Genomic DNA, 25,134 nt, shown 5'->3' on the forward strand with positions numbered 1-25,134 from the left:
GTAAATAGGTTTGTGATGAAATGTGTGAGGCATTTAAAAAGTTTTACCACCGTGAGAGAGTCCCATTTTAAGGCAATTCATTGTCCCCATATGTTTATCTTTTGGAGGATGATGTCAAAGCCTTCTTCAATAGAAGTCTTGCCTCCCAGTTCTTGAATGAAGTCAAAGTTTTACTGGGCTTAAAGCTTGTCTGCACCCAGCTGCATTGATTTTAACTTAAACTGGTTTTAAAAACTCATTATAAACTCTGGTGCAAACCCTTGTCTGGACACTCGTATTTCGGTTTAAGGTGAGCTTACTTTGGTTTAGGTTAAACAGATTCCTAATCAACATAAAGTAAATCAAAACAAACTTTTCCTAAACCAAAATAACAGCATTCACATGGTTTTTGGCACCAATATGACTGAACTGGTTTAAAAAATCACACCTTTAGTTAAACTGATACAACTTTATGTATAGACTGGGTTTTAGGAACAAATTCAGTCCTGCCATAAACGTATGCAATGTCTCTGAAATTTGAGCTCAGTGGAGTTTTGCTCCCTGCTTACACTGGGGCTGAGTTTATACTTTATTTTTCTCTTAAATTGGGCCTTTCTCCCTACTCCTTCTAACAAAGGATTTAGACTCTGAGTCTCAAAAATGACTGTTCTTCTCTTTTCAGCATCCTCCCACACCAGAGTACCAGTCTCCTTTTCTGCAGAAAGTGCAGTTTGCTTTTGGCCATCACTTCTTTGGCTACTTAGGGAACGTTGTAGCACTAGCAAACATTGTTTCTATCTGTGTAAGTATTGATTTTTGCATCAGAAACAGAACAGGATTTAGTTTTGTACATTACTCTGTATTCCTACCACCACGTTGTGTAGAGGTCTCTATTATGCATTGTTTAATCTTGCCCAGAATATTTAAAACTAAGGAATAATTTCTCTGTTTGGAAAGGAGTCTGCAGAGTATAATAATAACTAGCTCTTGCATAGTACTTCTAATTAGTAGATCTCAAAGTGCTTTACAAAGGAGATCAATATCATTGCCCCCCATTTTACAGATGGAGAAGCTGAGGCACAGAGAAGTGAATAAGCAATTGTATTTTTTTTTCCCTAGTGTTTAAAGTGCCCTACTATCTCAGGGCCAGGGCGGGGAGCTAGTCTTGATTTGATGTGGTGCATTTTTGCTCTCTAGGGTACAGCAGCCAACTGTTGATTCACCAGAGGTTTTTTGTTTTTCCAGGTCATCTTGGTAATGGATGCAGATAAGCAGCTTTCTGAACGGGATGACTACTTCTTGGGGGTAAGAAGTATCAATGTCTTATGTGGTTGCTGTTGCTTCTCAAAGCTTAATTCTAAGGATGTTCTTCATTTTACACCTTTTAGGCTATAAATTGTTTTTTTATCCTGTACTATCTGCTGGAAATGCTGCTGAAAATACTGGCAATGGGATTTAAAAGATACATATCGTACCCAAGCAATAGATTTGATGGATTTCTGACTGTTATTCTGCTGGTAAGTTCCTGGGTAACTAAGTTCTTGAAAGTGAGTTTCTAGGATGACCCAGCTCTAATGTCAACATTATTTGTTTGAGTCAGAGAGATAATGATTTATACAGTCTTGGCATATGTGAGAAACTGATCAATACATTTTCATATTGAAATTAAATTTTTGTCTTGTCCGCTAAAGGTTCTGCATTGTTCTGAGATACAACATTGTGGAAGCATTTTTCACTACTACTGGTTGGCATGTAGCTTTCACTAGGTCAAAAATTTACCCTTCAGTGATGAGATCTACATATTTATATACACTCAAACCATATTGATATTCCAGGATATCAATAGATATATTTTACCGCTCATTTTGGATAGATATTTGGAGTTGTGAGCTTCTCCATATGCAGTCTCCTCCGTGTTAAATCTGAAAAGCTCAAGTCTCTCAAACAAAAATAACAATGAGAGGAGGTATTGCATTTTACATAATCTGTAGTAACCTTACCATTTGGGTGGGGAGTAGCAGACTAATCATTCTTATAGTTATTTGATGAAAGAAGGGAATTCGCTGGACAGCTGAGACCAGATTCAAGCCTTGTGTAATACAAGGATTTACACTTTCTTAGACCAGATCTAAATTTGGTATTCTGTACCCACTTAAGAGCCACCTTTTGCTTTTTGCCCAGCTAGCAAAGTATGTTTGTTTAGATAGTTTTTGCCCAAGAGGCCAACAGGTTGGTGTTTAAACTTCTGGCTTTAAAACAAGAAGCCTTTTCCAGTTTAATGTGGGGGGAGGAGAATTGTTCATGCACACTGGATTTAAATGGAGAACATTTTTCAGTTGCCCTTTGTAATCACCCAGACTGGGGTGCTGAAGGACGTTGGGGCATAAATTCCATTTAAATACAATAGAATGTGGGCACCTTTCTTAGGCACCTCTGAAAACCTCCAATTCTCAATACTCTATAAGATCTCTTAGTAGAACAGTAGTAAAAACCTTGTTTTGTTTATATTTTCAAAGTTGTTTCACAAATGGTATTCTCAAAGATTAGGTGAAAAATTCTAATTTATTCTAAATTCTAAAACTTGCTATTTCAACTTGGATTCCATAGAATTAGTTTCTCTGAAACTATTATTGCAGCTCTGAAACGGCTGGTCTGTCTGCTGCTAAGTCCTATGCCTAAACAAAATCCCTGCATGCACTTTAACTTATTTCTGTACAAGAAGTAAGGTTTACTTCCCACCACTGGACTTGGGTGGGGAGGCAGGAGTAATTTTGTGATCTGCTAGCTGAAACTGACAATTACCTAGCTTTATAGCAAGTCAAATTACTGACTAAAACTGCTGTCACTGTCGGTTTGGAAGAAGTTTGAGGTTTTTTTTTTTGAGGTCAAAGTTCTTGAGACTTTAATTCACAAAACAAACATCAGAGTTGCTGCAGTTTTGCTTCTTTTCTTTTGTAATAAAAGGTTTTGGAGGTCTCAACTTTTGCTGTGTATGGATTTCCTCATCCAGGCTGGTATGTATTCTTCATAAGCATTTATAGCTCTTCTGAAAATTGTAGCATAAGGTGTTGGGACTTAAAAGATCCTGGTCAAAAATTGCATGGCTCACATGTACTCTCATTGGTACAGTATCCAGGGACAACTATTTATAAACATGATACACATTAGGTATTTGTGTACATATAGCTGCTTAACTTGCCAGACCTACTAAACAAAACCCCAAAACAACGCTACCTAGCATAAGGTGCCAAACCTGTTAAAAGCAGCTTCAATAATTCACTTCTGCAGTCACTAGAGGTCAGGCAATACAGAGAATTGGGAGAATACTGTTCTGTTCGATCTCTGACAGAATTTGAAAAAGCTATTCTGCTGTTCTGATAGAAGGATGAATATATGTACCTTGAGGGCTGGCTTAGAATGAAAGCAGAGTAGATTTGGAGAAATAGCTTGTGTCCCTTTTTAGCGGTTTTCTAAAAAGCGTATGAAATGAAATTTAATGTAGTGCAAACATTAACTGGTGCTAACCTTGTTCTGTTTCTGTAACAGGCTACAGTTAAACCTAACTGTGTAGACTCTTATCACAACTTTCACTGTAGCTTTAAGTTTGACTTTTGTTGTAGAAATAAGTTGATGTAGATACAGAATTTCTCTTATCTCTCATCTGTTGGAGTAAAAGATTTTTAAAATATATGCACACAGTAACCAAGCAGTGGTGTAATTACTGCTCTTTGCTTCTCATGGCTCATGAGCTAAGACTGTTCAGTGACTCTCTTCGCTTAAGTAGAAGAAAAAAATCATAGATGCTCCTTTAAAAATTGCATGCTACTGCAGCTGACTCTTGCTTTAAACAGTCATACTTGTGATCTGCTTCCGCTTACTTTTGGAAAAATAGTCTGTCTCCATCTTATTGTGACAGTCATTTTTAATGGACTCCGGCACTTATTTACTTCCCTCTGAGTTGAAGGGCCAACTTTTAAAAGAAATTTTCATATGAATTTTATCCCACTTTAGTGTAGGTATTTTCAGAGTCTTATTTCGTATAGCAGTCTTTGAGTGGCATTAGGTAACTGGTAATTAGCTGTCAGAGCTAGAAAAACTGTTTGGTTTGGAATGCCTTTCAAATGACATATCGGAGTTAAACGTGATGATTGAATAAACTCTGTCAGAAGCATATTAATAGCTGTGAACAGGCTATGTACAGTGGCTTCTCTGAATTTAATGGAGTACTTGTGGCACCTTAGAGACTAACCAATTTATTTGAGCATGGTGAGGGAGTGAGAGAACCTGGATTTGTGCTGGAAATGACCCACCTTGATTATCATACACATTGTGAAGAGAGTGGTCACTTTGGATGGGCTATTACCAGCAGGAGAGTGAGTTTGTGTGTGTGTGGGGGGGGGGGGGCGGGGCAGAGGGTGAGAGAACCTGGATTTCTGCTAGAAATGGCCCAACTTTATTATCACTTTAGATAAGCTATTACCAGCAGGACAGTGGGGTGGGAGGGGGTATTGTTTCATGGTCTCTGTGTGTATATAATGTCTTCTGCAGTTTCCACGGTATGCATCCGATGAAGTGAGCTGTAGCTCACGAAAGCTCATGCTCAAATAAATTGGTTAGTCTCTAAGGTGCCACAAGTACTCCTTTTCTTTTTGCAAAGGCAAACTAACATGGCTGTTACTCTGAAATCTGAATTTAATGAATTTCCCACACAAATGCATGTGATAAATTTGGGCTTAATTTTGCCCCTTGATTTGTGAATGCACATCATTGTTATTTGTAGGGCTGTCAATTAATTGCAGTTAACTCTCACGTGATTAACTCAAAAAAATTAATCGTGATAAAAAAAATGTATCGCGATTAATCACAGGTTTAATCGCACTGGTAAACCATAGATTACCAGTTGAAATTTATTAAATATTTTGGATATTTTTCTACATTTTCATGTATATTATATTCTGTGTTGTAATTGAAATCAAAGTGTATATTTTTATTATAAATATTTGCACTGTAAAAATGATAAACAAAAGAAATAGTATTTTTTAATTCACCTCATACGAGTACTGTAGTGTAATCTCTGTCATGAAAGGGCAACTTACAAATGTAGATAGGTATTTTTTGTTACATAACTGCACTCAAAACCAAAACAATATAAAACTCTAGAGCCTACAAGTCCACCCAGTCCTACTTCTTGTTCAGCCAATCACTAAGATAAGCATGTTGGTTTACATTTACAGGAGATGCTGCTGCCCTTTTCTTATTTACTTCACCAGAAAGTGAAAACAGGCATTTGCACGGCACTTTTGTAGTCAGCATTGCAAGGTATTTACGGGCCAGATATGCTAAACATTAGTATGCCCCTTCATGCTTCGGCCACCATTCCAGAGGACATGCTTCCATGCTGATGACACTTGTTAAAAAGAAATGCGTTAATTCAATTTGTGACTGAACTCCTTGGGGGAGAATTGTATGTCCCCTGCTCTGTTTTACCCGCATTCTGCCATGTATTTCATGTTATAGCAGTTTCAGATGATGACCCAGCACATGATATTCATTTTAAGAACACTTTCACTGCAGATTTGACAAAATGCAACAAAGGTACCAATGTGAGATTTCTAACAATAACTACAGCACTTGACCCAAGGTTTAAGAATCTGCAGTGCCTTCCAAAATCTGAGAGGGATGAGGTGTGGAGCATGCTTTCAGAAGTCTTAAAAGAGCAACACTCCAATGCGGAAACTTCAGAACATGAACCACCAAAAAAGAAAATCAACCTTCTGCTGGTGGCATCTGACTCGAATAGTGAAAATGAACATGCGTCAGTCCGCTCTGCTTTGTATTGTTATTGAGCAGAACCCGTTATCAGCATGCACGCATGTCCTCTGGAATGGTGGTTGAAGCATGAAGGGACATATGAATCTTTAGCGCATCTGGCACCTAAATATCTTGCGACGCCGGCTACAGCAGTGCCAGGAGAATGCCTGTTGTCACTTTCAGATGACATTGTAAACAAGAAGCGGGCAGCATTATCTACTGCTGTCAACAAACTTGTTTGTCTGAGAATTTTTCTGAACAAGAAGTAGGACTGAGTTGACTTGCAGGCTCTAAAAATTTACATTGTTTTATATTTGAATGTAGTTTTTTTTTTTTGGTACATAATTCTAAATTTGTAAGTTCAACTTTCATGAGAAAGTGATTGCACTACAGTACTTGTATCTTTCAATTCACCTAATACTATTCCTTTTGTTTTTTTACAGTACAGATACTTGTAATAAAAAAAAAATATAAAGTGAGCATTGTATACTTTGTATTGTGTTGTAATTGAAATCCATATATTTGAAAATGTAGAAAACATCCAAAAATATTTAAATAAATGGTATTCTGTTATTGTTTAACAGTGCAATTAATAGCGATTAATTTTTTTAATCGTTTGACAGTGCTAATTATTTGATATCCTATTTGTATTGCAATAGCATCCACAGGCACAAGTCAGGGATCTGAGGCTCTATTGTGCTTGGCACTAACACACCCACCCACCACCAGGTGAAAGGAATGTCCCTGCCCCAAAGAAAATGCAACCCAGGTGGATCAGAATGAATCTTGAGATGTCCGTTACAGTGTGTTAGCTGATTGTTGGGTCTGCATGGGTATATCTACATTGCAATAAAAAACCTATGGCGTGGCCATGGCTGGCCCAGGTGGTCAGCTGACTAGGGGTAAGAGAATATAAAATTGCAGTGTAGATGTTCGATCTCAGGTTGGAGCCCAGGCTCTGGGACCCTCGCCGCTCTTGGGGGTCTCAGACCCCTGGCTCCAGCCTGAGCCTGAACATGTACACTGCAGTTTTATAGCCCCACAGCCTGAGTCCTGTGAGCCTGAGTCAGCTGACCAAGGCTCTGAGACTTGGTGCTGCTGGTTTTTTATCACAGTGTAGACATAACTGGAAGTGTATTAAAATATTTCCAGAATATGCCTTCTGTGCTGGTATTTCTTAGTTCTTGCTGTAGGATTTGGATTGAGTATCTTTGCTACCTGAATCATGGCTTTGGAATTTTCACTTATTTGTTGGAGAGTTTTCCATTTTCTAGTAGCCTTTTTCCCCTCCCAGCAACAGAAGCACATACTGTTCCAATGTAAAAGCCAACTATTATTAGCACTGAGTTTTCAAATGTGACCCTGTAATGCGCAGAATGCTGTTTTAGTTAAGCAATAAGGCATGGTAGGATGTATGAATTTAGTGTGTAGTTTGAAGCCTGAGTGCAGCAAAACCAATTATATTAATGTATTAGTAGCCAATAATGCACATCCCTCTGCAACTGCACTATCCTACTCTGGGATCTATTATATGCAGAGCACTCTTCATATTTTTCATTGCCATTCATCAACTGTGAAAGTCAGTTACTACTTGGAAGGATAAAAAGAAATCCTTATGAGTAAGGAATTATCACTGAAAATAGAAGAAGAGTTTGAATGTGTTTCTTGGAGTATTTTAATTGAAATATCCTATGAGGTCTGCTTGCTATCTACACACATTTTTAACATGGACTTTAGAAAAGGAATCTAACTGGGTTGAGCATTCTGCCAGTCTGTCAGTAATGAAGTGCAGTGCCGTGACTCTAGCTTCTCTCTTCCCTCACGAGTTAGTAGTAGCTGGGCTCAGCATGGATGCAGCATACTCCTCGGCAGGTTCGGGTTTCCTAAGGGACTTGCATCCAACCTGTTTCTTTCACTTCCATCCAGAGGATTCAAACTACACAAAGTCAAATCTCCTTTGAGGAGACAGGAGAAGGGCTGTCTGGTAGAAACAAGATCAGTTGACCAGGCATTTCAATACACATTGAAACAGCTGGAGATGCTTTTATGTCATGTCCACATTTAAAATTGTAGCTTAAGTGATGGCAGCTATCGGTGGATCTCCTTCCTCCTCAGTCATTAATATTTCCTGTGGCTGAGACTCCTGCCAGGTAAATTCTCAGCCCTGTAACTGTCAGCATTAGGTTTATAAAGAGGTTGTACATGATGAAATAGAACTTCCTTTTTCTAAAAATTATTAACCCACAAATGCTGAGCAAAATTTGTGAAGAACAAATAAAAAATTATCATCAGTTGCTTCTCTGTTGGTTTTTTTTTTATGTCACTAGTTGTTCTAATTTGTTGCATTATTCATGTGTCTTTTGTAGGAGACCTGAAATAATGGGGTTGCTGTCTCTGTGGGATATGGTGCGCCTGGTGAATATGCTAATCGTATTCAGATTTCTGCGGATTATCCCGAACATGAAGGTGCGTGTACCTTGCTTTTTCCCACTTCCTGAGTTCTCGACTAGTCCAATTATAAAACTTCCTAGAACCTTCTCAGAATAATAACCCTTTTCATCGCGGATGGATTTGATTGCATTGAAGAGGCATCTGAGTTGGGTTTACAACTTGGAAACTCCTCACTCTCAGTCCCCTTCCAGCATGTGGAGTGATGTGGGGGCGGGCTATATACAATGATCTGGTGGTTTGGATGTGGACCCGCAGCCACCAGTCGCCCATCTCTTTTTATGCCAGCGATCGGGGGCCCTGCCTAAGATGGGGGCCTTTGCAAGTTCACAGAGTTGCCCATTGATTAATCTGGACCTGAGTGTAGCTGCGGCAGCATGGGCTAGTAACTCAAGTACAGTCCTGTGAGAGAGCCTCGCTCTGTACTAGGGCAGCTGCCCGAGCTGCCACCCAAGTTGCGGTGGCCACAGTGCTATTTTTAGCACGCTAGTTGGATGAATGCTAGTGCACACATGTTTACCCGAGGTGGAAATTCCAGCTGCATTGTATATGTACCCTATAAGTGACCTTTTGCCTTATGTTCCCACTCTTGAGCACCTGAGTGGATACAACTCCAATGAGGAATTTATAATAGTTTCTAGGTGCTATGTTGGCTCCCCCACCTAATTTCTTTAACAGACCCGGTGTTTGAGGGCCTTGTATGAACGACAAAATCCCCATATAAACAGCAACCTAGATGAGACAATCACTTTGTTTTCACTTGCAGTCTAGGTCAGGATTTGAACGCAGATTCGCAAAGGTGAAATGCCTGTGCACTGATCCTTGTAACTGAAATTACTTCCCATATCCTCATACCCAACCCTACTTACTTACAACCCAGGCCCAATTTCACCTCAGGTTCAAAGAGCTGATTCAGTATATGGAAATTTTTCCATTAAAAGTGCAAATCTTACTTATTTCTGGCTTGCAGTGACTCTGTAGCTGTATGGGTCCCAGGATATTAGAGAGACAAGGTGGGTGAGGTAATTTCTTTTGTTGGACCAACTTCTGTCAGTGACAGAGGCTAGCTTTTGAGCCACACTGAGCTCTTCAGGTCTGGGAAAGGTACTCCGAGCTGAAGAAGAGCTCTGTGTGGCTCAAAAGCTTTTCTCTCTCCAACAGAAGTTGGGCCAATAAAAGATAATACCTCACCCACGTTGTCTCTCTTATTTCAGGTTTGTATCAAGTGATGCCAGGATTAACCATTGATGATGATATAGTGTTGCTCTAACATTGAGTCCTTCTAATTCTCTCAGCACTCTGGTCAGTTCAAAGCTTTGGTCCTGGACAACAGAGGGTAGTGCATAGCAAACGAGCCTGCTGTAGAAAGGCAAAAACAGCCAATATTTGGAGCTGTACACCTGGAAATAGTGAAGCTGCTTATAGCAGTGGTGAGTTCATATGAGGGACAGATCAGCCAGGGAACAATCTGGCTCAGCCTTGTTGCTTGTCATACCCATATGGTATGCTGAGCTAGTACCAGACTGTAGACTGCACCTGGGAAGAAAGCAGGCTTGGGTAGTTCCAAGAGAGACATTACCCTATTCAGAATTGGGTGAGGTCTGTCTGGCTGCCTAGGCTGGGAGATCCCTGGAGCCTTTGCATGACAGCTGCTGTGGAGACTATTTTGTACTTGCATCCCAGTTCAGTAAAACAAATGTTTAGCTAATGTCAGGGTGAAGTGCAAACTGGAAAGTGAGGAAGTGTGGTCTAATGGTTTAGACATGGGACCAAGAGTTGGGAGTTGTGGGCTCCATTCCTGGCTCACCTACGGTCACCGTCTGACTTTGGGTAAGTCACTTAAGGTGTTTGCCTCAGTTTCCCAGTCTGTAATTTTGACAGAAATGACAATTTCCTGCAGTATCCTTGGTTATGAAATTTATGTATTATTCTGGGCTGGGATTGTCTAAAACTCTTTGGAGTGGGGGGGAGAGGTAACCTGTGTAACTCCTGGGAGTACAAAAGACTATTGAAAATGTGCCAGACAAGTGTGGACTTTTGGGACAATAAACGTTAAGTGGATTTTCTTCAGATTCGCTAGGGAGAGGTTAATGCAAATTCCACAACTCTGGTTATGCAAAACCCCAGCCTTTTGAAGTTTTGCCCTGAATTGGTGTTTGTTTGCTTATTTACCTGTTAATGAAGGCCGAGATCACATGTCCAAGCCATTTAAAGAAACGGCTGTTCTGCCCAGTCCAAGGGAATGGGGGGGACCCAGTTGTGGCTGCCCTTGGCTGGAGCTGGGGCGACCTATGGTAGGGTTTTTCGCATGTGTATAGGTTCTTTTATTGATTCAGTATGTTTTCTCTGTAGTCTGTTTACCTTAAGAATAGGTGTGTTTACTTAGATGGAGCTGTGTGGTAACATAACTGGCAGTACACTTCAGAGAAAAAGCAAAGTGCAGATACTGGCCTGTTAAGGCAATCTGGTTTGCTGGGGATATCACAGTGAAACCCAAGGAGCTGTGGAACCCCCAGTCAGGAGGGAGAAAGACAAGGGTCTCTGCTGAAGACAGATGATGGCTGGGAGCTTGAAAGCTTTAAGTAGATACCCTGGAAGGACCACAGAGGGGGAATACAGGTGCAGTCACTGTGAAACTGTGACAGGACTATAGTAATAGCATCCACCTCACAAGAGTATATGACTTCATTCATTAACTGTACTTAGTATGTGGAGATTGTACTGTATGACTGGAGAATTGCTAACATAGTTCCCATTTTTAAGAAAGGAAAAAAACGTTATCCAGGTAACTACAGGCCTGTTAGTTTGACCTCTGTAGTCTGCAAGGTCTTGGAAAACATTTTGAAGGAGAAAGTAGTTAAGGACATTGAGGTCAATGGTAAATGGGACAAAATACAACATGGTTTTACAAAATGTAGATCGTGCCAAACCAACCTGATCTCCTTTTCTGAGAAAGTAACAGATTTTTTTAGACAAAGGAAACGCAGTGGATCTAATTTACCTAGATTTCAGTAAGGCATTTGATACGGTGCCACATGGGGAATTATTAGTTAAATTGGAAAAGATGGGGATCAATATGAAAATTGAAAGGTGGATAAGGAATTGGTTAAAGGGGAGACTACAATGGGTCCTACTGAAAGGTGAACTGTCAGGTTGGAGGGAGGTTACCAGTGGAGTTCCTCAGTGATCGGTTTTGGAACCAATCTTATTTAATCTTTTTATTACTGACCTTGGCACAAAAAGTGGGAGTGCACGAATAAAGTTTGCAGATGATGCAAAGCTGGGAGGTATTGCCAGTTTAGAGAAGGACTGGGATATCATACAGGAGGATCTGGATGACCTTGTAAACTGGTGTAATAGTAATAGGATGAAATTTAATAGTGAGAAATGTAAGGTCATGCATTTAGGGATTAATAACAAGAATTTTAGTTATAAGCTGGGGACGCATCAATTAGAAGTAATGGAGGAGGAGAAGGACCTTGGAGTATTGGTTGACCTCAGGATGACTATGAGCCGCCAACGTGATGTGGCCGTGAAAAAAGCTAATACGGTCTTGGGATGCATCAGGCGAGGTATTTCCAATAGAGATAAGGAGGTGTTAGTACCGTTATACAAGGCACTGGCGAGACCTCATCTGGAATACTGTGTGCAGTTCTGGTCTCCCGTGTTTAAGAAGGATGAATTCAAACTGGAATAGGTACAGAGAAGGGTTACTAGGATGATCTGAGGAATGGAAAACCTGTCTTATGAAAGGAGATTCAAGGAGCTTGGCTTGTTTAGCCTAACCAAAAGAAGGTTGAGGGGAGATATGATTGCTCTCTATATCAGAGGGATAAATACCGGAGAGGGAGAGGAATTATTTAAGCTCAGTACCAATGTGGACACAAGAACAAATGGATATAAACTGGCCATCGGGAAGTTTAGACTTGAAATTAGATGAAGGTTTCTAACCATCAGAGGAGTAAAGTTCTGGAATAGCCTTCCAAGGGAAGCAGTGGGGACAAAAGACCTTTCTGGCTTCAAGATTAAACTGGATAAATTTATGGAGGAGATGGTATGATGGGATAACATGATTTTGGCAATTAATTGATCTTTAAATATTCATGGTAAATAGGCCCAATGGCCTGTAATGGGATGTTAGATGGGGTGGGATCTGAGTTACTACAGAGAATTCTTTCCTGTGTATCTGGCTGGTGAATCTTGCCCATATGCTCAGGGTTCAGCTGATCTCCATATTTGGAGTTGGGAAGGAATTTTCCTCCAGGGCAGATTGGAAGAGGCCCTGGGGGTTTTTCGCCTTCCTCTGTAGCATGGGGCATGGGTCACTTGCTGGAGGATTCTCTGCACTTTGAAGTCTTTAAACCATGATGAGAGGACTTCAGTAGCTCAGACATAGGTGAGAGGTTTATCGCAGGAGTGGGTGGGAGAGATTCTGTGGCCTGCATTGTGCAGGAGGTCAGACTAGATGATCATAATGGTCCCTTCTGACCTTAATATCTATGAATCTATTAATCTGTGAGATCCGTGGATGAAAATCACTATTATTTATATTATCGTAGCAGCTAGGAGTCCCAGGCATGAGTCAGGACCTCACTGTACTAGATGCTGTAGTAGAAGTGCAAAGTATTTAACTGCACTTCATTTTCCCAGCCTGCCATCATTCTATATCATTTTAGTTACAATAGATTAATGGGGCTTAAAAAATGTATAATAAAATATTGATAAGAATTCTGTGTTTTGTTTTAGTTCATGGCTTTGGTTGCCAGTACATTGCTGGATCTGGTGAAAAACTTAAGAGCCTTTGCAGGGCTGCTGGTGGTGAGTTACAATTCGAGATTGTCAGTCTTTCTGTAATATGCTGCAGTCTAGGGTACACTTTCAACAGAGTAAACCAGCGAAGGTACATGCATTGTCCCCACTAACAATAGCAGAAACTACATGACTAATTTTCATGAAACAGCACATCAGATATTTGCTTCCAAGTGTTTATCCTGCCCCCTAGCAGTGCAACCCTTCCTTATGGGATCAACAAACTAGCTGATTATTATATGTGGAGCTGGTAGCAACTTTCCATTATAAGACCCTCTGTTCAGTTACTTATAACTTTACAAAACTTTAAGCATTCAGGCTGAAATTTCCTGTCCTGGGTTTCTGCCTCAGGCTTTTTAATTTTTTTTTAAGTTTCAGCTGAAACAGTTCAGCCATGTCCAAGAAGAAGGTTAAGGAAATATACGTTATCCACATTAAAAACCACCCTAACCAACTAGAGCCCTGCGCAGATACAAAGTTTATATCTGTGGATATAAAGCGGATATCTGTGGAGTTGCAGGGCTCTACCAGGAACCACAGCGGCGAAAGCAGCAGCACGTCAGGCCTCGGTTCACAGGAGCCAACGTCCAGCCCGGGCAGCTCCTCCAGCATGACCGTAGTGTCCCCAGCCCTGCCCACTGGGGCTGGCACCAGGTTCACCAGCAGCTGTCCCTGGTTGCGCTAGAGTGTGCAAGCAGGTCGCATGCTCTCGGCCAGAGATACACGCAGTCTCTGCCCTAAGGAGCTTACAGTCTGAGACCGATCTTGCGATAGGCTGAGCACCCTCAACCATCATTAATTTCAAATATTTTTGTTTAAGTTGGAGTTGAGGATGCTCAGTTGATCTCCTTGGATGATGAGGTCTTATTACATTTGTTGTTGAGTTGAGACTTATTTTTTCCAACGTTAGTCTGCAACATATACTGTTAGTATCATGTTAATTATTTTTTGGCCCGTTTCTCTTTTGAGTGTTTACTGTATATATTAGAGTTAATTTCATAGCTGGTGTTACAGGGAATAAAACTGATTGATTATTGCTAAGCCAGATGCCCCACCTAGTGGCAGACTGTGGATGTGTAGCATCAACTGGATCCAACATGTTTAAAATCCTCTTGTGTGTAGCTCAAAGTATAATATCCTTTTCCTTCCTGGGACTTTTTAAATAACAATATAGAAACATGAGAACTGAAATTATCCTGGCATTTTCACTAGAAAGCTCATGTTGTCTCAAGCCAGCCTAGTAGCAAGTGATGCTTTCTTCAGTAAGAATTGTAAAGCGTTGACAACTCTCTGAAGGTTATTTCTAGGGCAACTCCTGACATAAGGTAAAATTTTCAAAAGTACATGAGTGATTTCAAAACATAAGTCCCATTTTCAAAAGGCACATAGTGCTCATTGATAATCAGTGGGAGCTGGTCCTTTTTCAAAATGGGAATTATGCTCCTAAGTCACTGAAACACTTTTGAAAATTTAACTTTAGCACAATTACAGCGGTGCTTTTACAGAGGTTTCTGATTAAATATAAATAGCTGATTTAAATTTGGCCATAGCTTAGGTTTGGTAGAAGCTTGCTTTTAGGAAACCTAAGCCCAACAGCAATCTTCCCATAACTTTTTAAAAATCGCAATAGAAATTGTTTTTAACCGCCACTCCTCTGTAGTGTTTGCAGTTCAGCCATCACCACACTGAGAACCAGAAGGTGAAACTTTTCATAAAGAAAAGTGACTTCATCAGTTTTTTTTAACAATTCCCCACTGAATGGACTATAGAGAGAAAGCATACAGCATAGAGTGAAAAATAAGTGTGCTTTAAAAAGTTTTCACTTTTAATAACCCATGGCATTGTTTTAAACAAATTCCGTTACCTCCGTTACTCCATGAGTTTTAAGTTGATTGTATTCTTTTTAACATTGAATGGTCTCTGAGTAGCTTACCTTACAACACCCTAAGTTAGTTTTTGAGTATTTTAGTGACTAATGTTAATGTGTATTCCTTTCCAGGTGGTTTTCTATGCGTTTGCTATAACTGGCATAGTGCTATTTAAAGGTGCTGTTGTTCCTATGGGAAATATCAGGTAAGGCTTTACTCTAAATGTTCAGTATTTGGAAAGATCCTCTTGGTTTTTTAAACCCCACTGTATACCTCTGTTCTTATCTCCCTGAACTCTTTGATAAGTACCTCCATCCTCAGTCTCCTCTTCTGTACGCTCCTCACTATTATAGTATAATTTTTAATTTGTGGTGGGCCAAGAATCTTTGACTTTCTTACTGTGAGCCCCTTGATTTTCCCTCCTTATCTTTCTCTTCCTTTCTCTCCAGTCTGTCACTAACCTCTTAAATCTTGCAGGTTTTCCTCCCCTGCTCACTATTCTATCCTTCCAACTTCCCATCACTGTTTTGAGTCTCCAGGAATGCTCATCCCCATCTTGGAAATTTCAGACCCCTTTTCTGCTTTCTCTCTAACTAGAGCTCCCTTTCTGCCTGTGAGAAGGTACTCAACTCAATGGAAGCATTCTACCTATAGAACAGTGTCTAGCATGTTATAATAACATTGCACTCTAATTTCATTGTAGTGTTGTCAATGCAACATCTGGTAACAGCACCTTGCAGTGTGGGACCTACGAGCAGTTGGAGTATTGGCCAAACAACTTTGATGACTTTGCTGTGAGTCTGGTTGCTAGTGGAATATGTTCTGTGTTTTCTGAAGATGTCTAAATAGTGACAGTTAGTGCAATAACCACTCAGCCTCTGTTTCATCTTGTTGCTTAGGCTGCGGTAGTAACTCTCTGGGATATCATGGTGGTGAACAATTGGCAAGTTTTCCTGGATGCATTTTCAAGATACTCAAGTCCGTAAGTAATAAAACTGGTACCTAAGGAGACCCTCCATTGGGGGTATTATCCTGTGTTCTATTCAACATAGTTCTTCAAAGTAAATGGGCAGAAACTATAGACAGAGTTCACTTCTTATGATCTGGGAACAGGAATTACATATGAAATTACTGCCTGCCTGCTGCTATCCCGAGTTGCGTCTCTTCAAATCCACCCAAGTATCTAGTAACCAAAGCTTGTCACTTAATGGACAGCTGTTTATTTGTCTATGTAAATTCATAGTCTCAGTCCAATGTCCAGTGGGCATCACATTTAGCAATAATTTGGAATCTTTGTTGGCAGTTGACTTGACCCAGAATTGAATTGACCATGGAGATTGGACTCCATATGAGTTTGCTTCACCCACCTTTGCTCCTTCATGGCCAACCTTGAGATGTGTTGGTAGATCGCTGTGGGGAAGCTTGTGTTGCTGCTGTATCAGTTCTGTGGATAAACGGAGGTGTTCAGTCTCGTGTGGTGTCAGTCTAGCATCTTTCATTTGCATTAAATAAACATAGGTAAAGTTTAAGAATCTTGATTTTTCTTTAAGTTAATTTTCCCTTCCTTTGGTGTCCCAATTGGTTAAAGCACAATGCGCTATACCGTGGTAGATTTGCCATTGACTTTGGTAGAGCCAAGATTTCACTTCATATTTCATTTTCAGAATTCAGACTCAGAAATTGATGTGATATCAGTGTGTATTTGTGTGACGGGTGGTTGGGGATGGATTCTGATGAAGGACAGTACATTTATCTCTCAACTGATTGAGATCCAAACTTAACAAATGGTTTCTCCCAGACAACTGTTTTATTTATGAAAATGGTGCAGCTTTTCACAGGGAAAAATGTAAGTCCACAGCTATGAACTTTCATGGCTTTTTAAGGGATGGAGGCATTGGATAATCATTTTCATTATAAGGTGGAATTGTTAGTCTCATAATATTGTACACATCTTTATTTTTTGTCTTTTTAATATCCTCCTTCTCCAGGTGGTCAAAGGTCTATTTTGTAGCCTGGTGGCTAATTTCCTCTGTCATTTGGGTCAATTTGTTCGTAGCCTTACTTCTGGAGGTAAGGGAATGAGTTTTATCTGTAGATTCTTGAAAGGTGTGAGAATTTTTATGCAGATCTATTGGAAGTAGAGTTTTTGCCATTATGTGAAGTTGAGCACTCAGTGATGGAATAAATCCAAAGCCTGTCCAGGTGTAAGAGGACATCTAGTGATAAGAGTAATTATGGACATAATTTAATTAACTTTAGAGAATATTGTCCATCCAATACCCTTTAATGGGAATGAAAAGAGAACAGTTATTATTAACATGAATTGTCCCAACTATTCTTGTGTATGTTTGGTCACCCTTGGCACACGAGAACTGTATTAAGCTGGAGGGTGTATTTTCTGGATGGGGTCATACAAAGCAAAGTCCTGCTTACTTTGTGTAGATGTTAAAGACTCCAGAGCACTCACTGCAAGAGTAAGTATTTTTCCTAGAGTCTTTTGGACTGCATTTTTCATGCTCCCTTGTTGTATGATATACTATTTGCTGGTTGGTCATCACTATCTGCCCCAGAGCTGGTTTGCATTTTATTGGTGCTGAATGATTTCAGTTTGTAAACAGCTTTGGAGGGTATAAATGTACGGTGTTCTTATTTACTATATAAGAGCCACAGACTTGCCTGTGTGCTGTACTGTACTGTACTGTGTGTCTCTAGTACTAATCACCTAGGCTGCAGGTTTGTGGTGGCCATGCCCATTGCAGAGAGAGCTGGCTCTATAGGATTCCAGAAAAAGCTATTCCTCGTTTGAAGAGGCTGTGCCATGATTTTCCACTCCTGCAGAGGCACTGAGGTCAAGTCCAGAGAGGCTGGCCTGATTTAAAGAGGTTGCCTTCTAAAGCATGGTGATGATGAAGCAGGTTTTAAAGATGGTGCTGAAATCAGTATATAAAAATATTGTCATGACAAGCTTGCAGCTTTACCAGTACTTGCCTCTGCATCCTTTCTGGAAGGCTAAATAGCTACAAAATAGACTCTGGAGTGCCAACATCAAGTCCGAGCCTTATCTGCGAGCGTACGGGAAGGTATTCTACCCTTGGGGACCAGCCCAGCAGAGAGATCCATTGACTTTTTTTCTGCGGATTTGGGGCATAGATCTGGTGTAATGGCTTGGATGTGGCACTGTGTGGCAGGAAACTTTGTTTCTGCATGAGTTGTCCATCTACCTCTTGTCATTGTGTAAATCAAAGCAAGCAAAGAGACAAGCCCGAAAATCATTCCTTCTTTGATAAAGCTGTGACATTTTAACTTGAAGTAAGTCAAAGAAATTGCTTTTCAGCCGGGGGGAACCTAAGCAGGTGAACGCTAGCAGGGACATTTTAAAAATGTGGATGTTTAAATCAGGGAATGCAGTTTGTACAGTGTATTGAACCCAGGAGTCCTTTAGTCCCTCTGCTCTATTTTTACCTCCACCATCTCACTGTGTGACCATGAGCAAGGTACTCATCCCTGTTTCAGGCACAGAAACGTAAACAGTGATTTACCTCGAAGCGTTGTGTTGAAGTGTTAAGTTAATTCAGTGAAGTGCAGAAGGAATATTTTTATTATTTGGTATTTTGGTTTATTATTATGTACCTCATATATATGTATAACTGGCTCGAAGAACATTTCTGTTCTGGGCTTTAGGGGGATTTATAAAAACTAAACCACGGGGAAAATATAAAACGTTATGTCTAAAGATGCTAAAACTAGCCTTTTATTTTCTTTCTCCTTCCAATTCCAGAACTTTATTCACAAGTGGGACCGTCACTCCCATCGGCAGTCTCTCTCAGAAATTGAATACCAGACAACGGTGGAATTAATGTTCAGGTGAGTCACATTAGGACTAGGTGGATAATAGCCTATTTTTAAGGATGCTAATCTCCTTTTCAAAGACAGCGTTCCAGGTGGGAACAGGGTTTGCTTCAAGCCTGGTGAGTAAGAGTACAAATCTTTTAGCTATTAGCCGGGAGCAGTCCTGAAAGTGCTTTACCTATGCCTGCCCTGCCCTGGCTTAATAGCCTAACCTTTTGGAACATTCCATAATATGATGCTGGGAGAAGAGGTGCTAATAATGAAGGACTACTCTGGGTGGGAAGGGTAAAACAATCCACATTCTTGGCTTTGTGTTCGACTGTGGGTGGAGAGTTGATCGTGTTGCATAAGTAGAACTTGTGGTACAGATTTAATGTGCAATGGCTTCACTGGGAGCATGTTCTCATTTGACAAGTTTTTTTTCAGGAAAGCACATCCATTGACCTCAGTTATGTTGTACTGCATGCAGGAAATTGCTTTCCTTCTCCTTATGGGAAAACAGCTGCTGGTTTCTATGACACGTCTGTAGTGTAGAAGGATGGATCACTTGGAACTGGATGCATCATTAGGAAGCATCAGCCTGTTGTAATTGTAATTCTCTTCGTCAGTCTTGAAATAAGGATGTTATATCTCAGTAAAAAAATGTTGAAAAATCCCCTTTGCTGCCCTAAGCAACTTATGCGTTTTTCTTTGTAGGGATGTTTTGGAAGAACCTACAGAGGAAGAGCTGATGGAAAAACTGCACCAGCATCCACACCTGCAACTGTGTAGATGACAGATTGATGGGAGGACCAGTTTATTTATGCCTTTTTTTGCAATAAGGTTGTCAGCTGGAGGACTGATTATTGCAGTGAAATTGAATGTATTTTCTGTAAAGTGCTGTTAACCTGAAAGCTTACAGGAAAGCATGTAACATTTTAGTTGGCATTTTGATTTTACTCTTGAACACCACCTACAATGCAGAGAACTGCAGGGAGAACTTTTTTTTTTTTAAATAATCTGCTCCTTTTTTAAAAAAAACATTAAATTCTTCTAATGTGACTTGATTTTAGTCATTTTATGGGAATATGCAGCTGTTATTTTTTTAAGTGTCAGGACAAGGAGTTGTAGACCATTTTATTTGATTTTTTTTTAAAAGAGTATTAAAGAGAATATTAAAATGACAGTGCACTTTAATGCAAACACTTCTAACCACTATGCTTGCTGCTTTTTTGTACCATAAATAATGGAACTGCCTATTCTGGCATTCAGTGTGTGCCAAGGACCGTGCTTTGAAATTCTTGAATGAATTAGGCAGAGTCATGCTCTAGATTCTCAGCCTTTTTGTAATAAGGGAGATCGAAACACTATTTTTATTGAAATATGATGCCAGCATTCTTTTATTTACTAAATGTTCATAGTTGTACAATCCTGTTCAAAAGTTCAGGTCGAAGGTGGAGATAGTCTGTATCACAGTTTCCTTTTTTTGGCCGGTGTTAAGGGCTGTGCCCATGTGGTGATTGCATTATATTGATAACATTATCAAGGTCAGTATAATTTTGGATGGAACAAACGTGCCCTTGTTTTACAATCTGGAATAATTAAGCTCTACTTCAGAGAAAATATGCTCATGTTGTTTTGAAAATGAGCTCTTCCTTTTTGCATTCTGACAAGTCTTGTTTTCCCTGGATTCATATTGAGCCACAATTTGTTTACTTTTGCAAGAATTTTAGTGGAAATCCTGTGCAAAATATAGCCATGTATCCACCTTGGGTGGATGGGGAGCAGGCAGTAATGTTCAGGCTTCCCCCTTATAATCTATACCTGTATATAATAAATTGATTTTTAATTCAGGGGAGTGGATTTAGGATAGTATGTGGTACCAAAATCATTTTTTTTTTGAGCTGGATGGGACAAATCCTGCAAGGTACTGGGCTGCCTCATTTCTCACTGTAGTCCATGGAAGCTTGAGGGTGCTTAGAATCATGCAAGATCATATCCTTTGTGCTAGCTGTTTTCCCCAGTTCTGGTTAAACATTTATTGTATCATAGACGTCAGAGATGGGGGGAAGGGCCTATTAGGTCATCTAGTCCATCACCTTAGAATCAACACAGGATTGTTCCCTATTTTCTAGCTTTTTTTCCAATACAGTTCCACAGCAAGACACTCGCACAGTTGAACAGCTTCCACTATCTGATGCATCTCATCAGTAGGAAGTTAGCCTAATTTTTTCTTATTTTAGTGTAAGCCAGTTACTCTTGGTTATCACTCTTTAACCGCATTAAGCATTCATAGAATCATAGAATATCAGGGTTGGAAGGGACCCCTGAAGGTCATCTAGTCCAACCCCCTGCTCGAAGCAGGACCAATTCCCAGTTAAATCATCCCAGCCAGGGCTTTGTCAAGCCTGACCTTAAAAACCTCTAAGGAAGGAGATTCTACCACCTCCCTAGGTAACGCATTCCAGTGTTTCACCACCCTCTTAGTGAAAAAGTTTTTCCTAATATCCAATCTAAACCTCCCCCACTGCAACTTGAGACCATTACTCCTCGTTCTGTCATCTGCTACCATTGAGAACAGTCTAGAGCCATCCTCTTTGGAACCCCCTTTCAGGTAGTTGAAAGCAGCTATCAAATCCCCCCTCATTCTTCTCTTCTGCAGGCTAAACAATCCCAGCTCCCTCAGCCTCTCCTCATAACTCATAATTCCTTTAACTCCGTCTTGTTTCTATACTCTGTATACTTGGTGAATTATGTATGTTCATCCTGCCAAGTGAGCCTGTCCGTTCCTGTATGCTTGGGATGTTCTATTTTGGCTCTTCATGTTTTATTTGGCCATTATGTTCCATTGTTTACCAAAGTAGCATAACTTGGTGTGATATTTGTATAATCTTCATAAATCATGTCTCTTGTATGCAATCCTTGCACATGGACAGATGTGCAGAGAACAGTCTATTTTAGTGCTTGTTTGTTTGTTTATATATTGGACTGGGAATGTAATGCAGAACTACATACAGGAAATAGCGTGTCTAATATAAATTGTACTGTAAGAGGTAAATTACTGTGTGATACAACTCTTATGCTTTAAATGCACAGAGACTTGAATAGAAGTAAAACAGAAGGCTTAATTGGTAAAAATGTCCTTTTTATTCCTTTCTTCCATTTACGTGTTCTAAATGTTGAAGGACCTCATGTGTGGTTTGATCATCTGAAGGGCTGAGCTCTTCCCATGACATGTTGAGCACCTTCCACTCCCATTGATTTCAGTAAGAGTTGAGTGCTCAGCACTTCTTTGGCTCGAACCTATATAGAATTGCTATTTATGCTGTGTTGCATAACCTGGACATAGGTGGTTATTCTTGTTAAGGGTGGGTAGATGAGACACAGACACACACCTGGAAGAAATGACCATTTGAAAGCTTTGGAAAAATGTATTAAAACCATAGTTTGGATTCTCATATGTAAATACAGCAACAAATTTGGTTTTCTATCTTCAGATTTTTTTTCTTCTTGTTTGCTTTCTAGTAAGTACAAAGCTGTTCTGTGGAAATGGCAAAAAAAAAATAAAAAAATTCATCAGCTCCATTGTAACAAATCCATGACCAAGGGAGAACTTTGACATGTGATTACTTCGCTTGCTTTTGCCACACTAAAAAGCTTTAGTGACAGCAGGATTGTACCCCAGATCTTCCTGTTCCAAAATCAGTAGCCCCTCCCACTTCAGCTTAAGGAAAAACATCTATGCAGCTATTGCAGTATCAGAGTTTAGGGAATAAAGCTGAGAAGTTCTGACTCCATTCAGTAGGAGACAGCACAAGCACGCTGCACTATGGAGACATGTATAAAAGAGATTCTGTTCAGAGCTGCAAATGAGACAGGCAGTATAATTCCCGTTACTATGCACATGTTACAATGCATAGAGAAAAGCCTACCATTAGCAGGTAAAATCATAAGGGATTGATTGAGATGGGGGAAACGGACTTTATAGTTTCTCCACATTTTTATTAATATCTGTACTGTGTTGCTGTGTGTAAATTTTTTTCAGCTGCACAGCTTGCTGCTTTTGGCGAGCATTTATTTTCTAGGTTTTTAGAGCAATATTAAAAATGATTCCCAGTATCCATTAGTTATCCCCAAACTGCAAGGTCAGGTTGGCTTAAACACTTATGTGCTATCTTTTATCCTGTGTAAATTACAGGGTTTATCTTTTCACTTGCTGATAGACCACATGTGCTGGCAGCTGTGCATACTGTTATGGTTTTAGAAGCTGATACTACGGTTTAAAATTCCTTAATCCAGATAGAGCAGAGGTTTTCAAACTGTGGGACATACCCCCTTAGGGGGTGTGGAAGAACTTTTGGGCGGGGGACAAGTGAGGTGGGACCTGGGCCAGGCTCCGCGGGGGAGGGAGTGCCACCTCTACCCCGACTCACCTCAGCAGGCCGCTCAGCCTGTGGGTCCATGGCAACATCTGCCATGGCTGCCGATTTCCGCTCCCGGCAGTCTTTGCATCCAACACTGGCTCCACCCCCAGAGACAGTTGCCCCACCCTGAAAACACGAGTGGGCAGGGGCAGAGGGGCAGGTATTGGCCCTGCCCTAGCAGTGCAGTCTGGCTGCAAGGTAAAAGTAGTCCGGCTGCCACGGAAGCCTTGGCTGTGCCATTGGTAAGTATCTGTGTATTTGAAACTTGCAGGTGTACATAATTTAATTAAAGCTATGTTAAGGTCTCTGTTAGGTGTATGAGTAGGCCATCAGTCTTACCTTTGCATGTGTCTGTTTTTGTCTGGGTTGCCTTTGCATATGTCTGTTTTTGTCTGGGTTGGGGGAGGCAACCAAAAATTGAAACTCAAAGAGGGGCTCAGCTCAAAAATTTGAAAACTGCTGAAATAGAAACTGTTTCAAGTATTCCACCTGCCTCACCTGCATCTTTGCTTTTTATGAAAACCAACCAACCACCCAAAATAAAAGTAGAATGTGTCAACCTGCTCTTCTACTTTTCATAGGGTTTTACCATCTTAACTTGACTGTATGTGGGCCCAATTCAAAGCCTGTTGAAATTGGTGGGGGGCATTCCGATTGATTTAAAGGGCATTGGCTCAGGTCCTATATCTGCATTCCTAGGCAAACACTTTCAAGCTTTCAGTGTAAACCTGTAACTCTGAGGAGGAGGATTTGGGATGTATGTGAATGGGATAGTGTGTGGGGGATGGCGTGGGGGGAAGTAGATGGGGCTTTGTGCATATTTCCACTCTGAGCATCTTAATTCAACATTTAATTTTCCTGGTTATTGCTGAATGAAATCCTAACTGCTATAAACAAAGCAAGCATTAACTGGTAAGTCATTTACTTTTGTTTCTATCTCATATTTCACAAAGTTACACATAAACCTTATACACCAACTGTCAAGAGCAATGGGTGTGCCCTAAATGGTCATTTTCTCACATCCTTCCTTAATCCTGTTGTGTGTAGTTGGGTTATTCTGCAAATTTGTTTTGAATAGTTTTTCTGTTTTGTCTTCTCCTCCCCCAACCCACTCTCCCAATTGTTCATTGGCTCACCAATTTATTGATGATTGTTTTTTCTAACGTGAAATGTCCATATTTGTACACAACGGAAACCCTACAAAAATCAACAGGCATTTGATGACAATAACCAAATTAAGATTTAGGATAAAACTGTGTTTCCTAAACCGGAAATGAGAACTAAGCACTTAGGAACCTGAGACACTCCTGAAAATTAGTCACATAGGCATTTTTGAAAATTTTACCCTTAAAGCTTTTTTTAATTATGTGCAAATTTTCTATGTTTTTCGGTTAATATGTATGAAAAAAGATACATAAATCACTAACAGTAATGTAATGTATGATGTTTTGGATCATAACTGTAGAATATTATAGTTTTTTTTTAGTAAGGGTTTAAATAAAACATTTTTTCCACCTGCTGATCTTAACAGCCAAGATTTTTAAGAGTGACTAACAATTTTGGAGGCCTGGCTTGAGATACCTTAGACTGGGGACCTGATTTTCAGTAAGTGCTGTGCATATAGCCTCTGAAAATCACTCCCCATTTATAGTCTCTCAAGTTGAGCGCCCAAAAGTTGAGGCACTCAAAATCGTTAGTCATTTGTGAAAATCTAGACTAGCATGTTTCACAATCATTAGTTGAGCGTCACAACATCCCTGTAAGCTATTTCCCCCATGTTACAGATAACGTGAGGCATGAGAGATTAAGGCCTTGTCTACACTGGCACTTTACAGCGCTGCAACTTTCTCACTCAGGTGTGAAAAAACACCCGCCTGAGCGCAGCAAGTTTCAGCGCTGTAAATCGCCAGTGTAGACAGTGCACCAGCGCTGGTAGCTGCGCCCCTTGTGGAGGTGGTTGGTTTTTT

General features: G+C 40.2%; 1 protein-coding gene across 4 annotated transcripts in view; it reads left to right on the forward strand.

The window, feature by feature from the left end:
- TPCN2 (two pore segment channel 2) overlaps positions 1 to 22,736 on the forward strand; it is a 57,620-nt gene extending 34,884 nt beyond the window's left edge. Inside the window, exons 13-24 of one of the 4 annotated variants that reach the window (XM_073347861.2) lie at positions 662 to 781; positions 1,225 to 1,284; positions 1,368 to 1,496; positions 2,944 to 2,993; positions 8,157 to 8,256; positions 12,985 to 13,056; positions 15,047 to 15,120; positions 15,619 to 15,709; positions 15,815 to 15,897; positions 16,904 to 16,985; positions 18,694 to 18,779; positions 19,461 to 22,736. In XM_073347861.2, the coding sequence (XP_073203962.2) occupies positions 662 to 781; positions 1,225 to 1,284; positions 1,368 to 1,496; positions 2,944 to 2,993; positions 8,157 to 8,256; positions 12,985 to 13,056; positions 15,047 to 15,120; positions 15,619 to 15,709; positions 15,815 to 15,897; positions 16,904 to 16,985; positions 18,694 to 18,779; positions 19,461 to 19,539 (1,026 nt within the window). In that variant the 3' untranslated portion in view covers positions 19,540 to 22,736. The remainder of the gene's footprint in view (positions 1 to 661; positions 782 to 1,224; positions 1,285 to 1,367; positions 1,497 to 2,943; positions 2,994 to 8,156; positions 8,257 to 12,984; positions 13,057 to 15,046; positions 15,121 to 15,618; positions 15,710 to 15,814; positions 15,898 to 16,903; positions 16,986 to 18,693; positions 18,780 to 19,460) is intronic. The other 3 variants (XM_073347860.2, XM_073347863.2, XM_078853250.1) reach the window with 3 other exon arrangements.
- The last annotated feature ends 2,398 nt before the right edge of the window (positions 22,737 to 25,134 follow it).

Source organism: Lepidochelys kempii, chromosome 6 (genome assembly GCF_965140285.1).
Source record: "Lepidochelys kempii isolate rLepKem1 chromosome 6, rLepKem1.hap1, whole genome shotgun sequence".
NCBI lineage: Eukaryota > Metazoa > Chordata > Testudines > Cheloniidae > Lepidochelys > Lepidochelys kempii.